Source organism: Phalaenopsis equestris, unplaced genomic scaffold (genome assembly GCF_001263595.1).
Source record: "Phalaenopsis equestris unplaced genomic scaffold, ASM126359v1 Scaffold000258, whole genome shotgun sequence".
In the NCBI taxonomy this organism is placed as follows: domain Eukaryota; kingdom Viridiplantae; phylum Streptophyta; class Magnoliopsida; order Asparagales; family Orchidaceae; genus Phalaenopsis; species Phalaenopsis equestris.
Window position 1 is genome coordinate 411,584 of NW_018164700.1, and position 2,366 is coordinate 413,949.

A 2,366-nucleotide genomic window follows, 5' to 3' on the forward strand; every position below is an offset into this window, starting at 1 on the left:
CCTCTCGTGTTCATCCTACCTCTGTATCTTGAATGTGATCCACATGATACGTTTGCATTCAATATAAAAAAAGTGAAAATAAACGATATTAATATTTTTATTTAAAGTTAAAAATTCAAGAGCTCTCCATATAAATATTAAAACTCGGGTTTTAGTAATGTGAAAACATAATAATTATGTCGTATAATATTATGGAAATAAATACACCTTAAAATTCTACCTAAAATTAACAATCATAAATTTTGCAAAATTTTAACTTATTTTACAAGATTTTAGCAATATAATTACATAGTAATTATAAAAATATTAAAATATCCTAGTCTTTTAAAATATGAAAATAAATTAAAATATTTTAAGATTCTTTATATAACCAAACTTTTTTTACAAAAATATCCTCAACTAATTTTTCTACAGATGCCCCACCTTTATCCCATCCTTGTAACCCACGATCCCACTATAAGAACTCCCATCCCGCAGCACCCGAAGCGAAGCAACAATGGCGGACCAGCCCCAATGGGTCACCTTCAACTCTTCCAACTCCGATTCCGACGAGGCCCTCTCCCTCTCCGACCTCCCCATCTCCAAACCCAACACCAACAATCCCGAACAAGACAGCGGCCCCTCGCCCTCAAAAGACGACCAGTTCGAGTTCCGAATCATCACCAACGGCAATCACTCCTCCACCAACCTCACCGACATGTGCGCCGCCGATGACGTCTTCTTCCACGGCCAGCTCCTCCCCCTCGGCCCAACACATCCCGTATCTCGCTCCGACTCCACCGCAAGCATCAGCTTCGATAGTAGCACCAGCGTCAGCCGAAGCCTTTCGTCGAACAGCTGTGCGAGCAGCTCCGATGCCCCGCAGTCTCTGCTTCGCATAAGATCGAACACCTTATGCGCGTGCCCGAGCCCGAACCCGCGGGTCTGGTCCGTCGGGAGAAACGGCTGCGGGAGAAGAAGCACCGGTTCTGCGCCGCCGGTTGGGTGGGGATTGTTGAGGTTAGGCGTCGCGATGGCGCCGGAGATGGAGCTGAGTGACATGAGAGTGAGGCTGGCGAGAGGTGGCAGCGGGAAGAATTTGGAGAAGAGAGGGAATGCGGTGTGGAGGTTACTGGGAGGTGGATTGATGGGGTGCAAGTGTTCCCCGGAGGATGCAATTTTGGGGAAGGATTTGAAGGCGAGGAAGAAGGGGGAAGGAAGGGGAAGAGTTGCAGGGTTGGAGAGAAAGGAGAGGATGTTTGAGTGGTTGGAGGAGCTTTCACTTGCTAAAGAGCCGTTGATGAAATTTAATCTTTAGCAGAGTTTGAGATCAGTGGAGAGTTGATAGATCGATTCTGTTCTTCTTCTTCTTCTTGATTGTTTGGTTATGTACGGATCTATGAAAGTTCTTATTTTTCGTCGTCTTCTTCTTCTTCTTCTTCGTTTTTGTTTAAATTTGTGCGTGTTAAAATGGTATAAAGGAAGGTTGGCTTTGTTCGGGGGGCAATGGGAGGAGGGTGTATTGATAAAAATGGGTGCTTTATTTAATTGCTTTTGTTCAGATCTGACATTCTTCTCGTGGGTGGCTGAGATGGATGTCATCATAGACGCGTGACCTCTTTTACGAGGAGGCATCAGCAGTCGTGGAGCTCTATACCCCTACCATACAAAAGAAAAACCTAAGCCTAATATTCTTTTTTTTATTATTTTTGAAAAATCTTGGTGGACTAATAAATTAAGTAATCAAATATAAATAAATAAATATATATATACACACACACATATATGGGTGCTATTTCCATCATATTATCAAGTCAAAATGAGGTTATGTTTGGAGTGGGCACTGAAAATTATAATTTTTTTTATATAAATGATAAATTTTAATATTTATTTATATGTAATTTATGCAATTTGGTAACTTTGTCTTCTTTTGTTACTAAAAAAAAGTTGACATGTAATGATTTTGCTCACCATTAAAAAGTAATGTTTGTTCTTTCACTGCATGTTGTAATCATTTGTTTTGGAAGGCTATGTCTTAGATGTTTTTTTTTTTTATGTGAGATAAAATCTATATAAAATAAATGGGCCAATAAGACATTTAGAGAAACTTTGAAAGAGATGGAAGAATTTGCTTTTGGGTAAATTTGCAAAAAAAAAAAAGATTTTTAAGCTTCATTCAAAAAGATTCCCATTTTCATGGATCAAGTAAAAAAAAAATAATTTGACTTGTCAACAAATGAATAAGAGGTAGAGATTAGAGAACATGTGATCAGAAAAGTGAGCCTATTGCAAAATTCACATGCCTTTTTTTTAGGATTTACCATTTAGATTATGTATTTTTTATGTATTCCTATATATATATATATATATATATATATATATACAAT

At 38.5% G+C, this 2,366-nt stretch overlaps 1 protein-coding gene across 1 annotated transcript; it reads left to right on the forward strand.

The window, feature by feature from the left end:
- Positions 1-442: 442 nt before the first annotated feature.
- On the forward strand, positions 443-1,472 carry LOC110024530. The gene has a single exon (XM_020724552.1). The coding sequence runs from the start codon at positions 497-499 to the stop codon at positions 1,295-1,297; it is 801 nt and encodes a 266-aa protein (XP_020580211.1). The 5' UTR covers positions 443-496; the 3' UTR covers positions 1,298-1,472.
- The last annotated feature ends 894 nt before the right edge of the window (positions 1,473-2,366 follow it).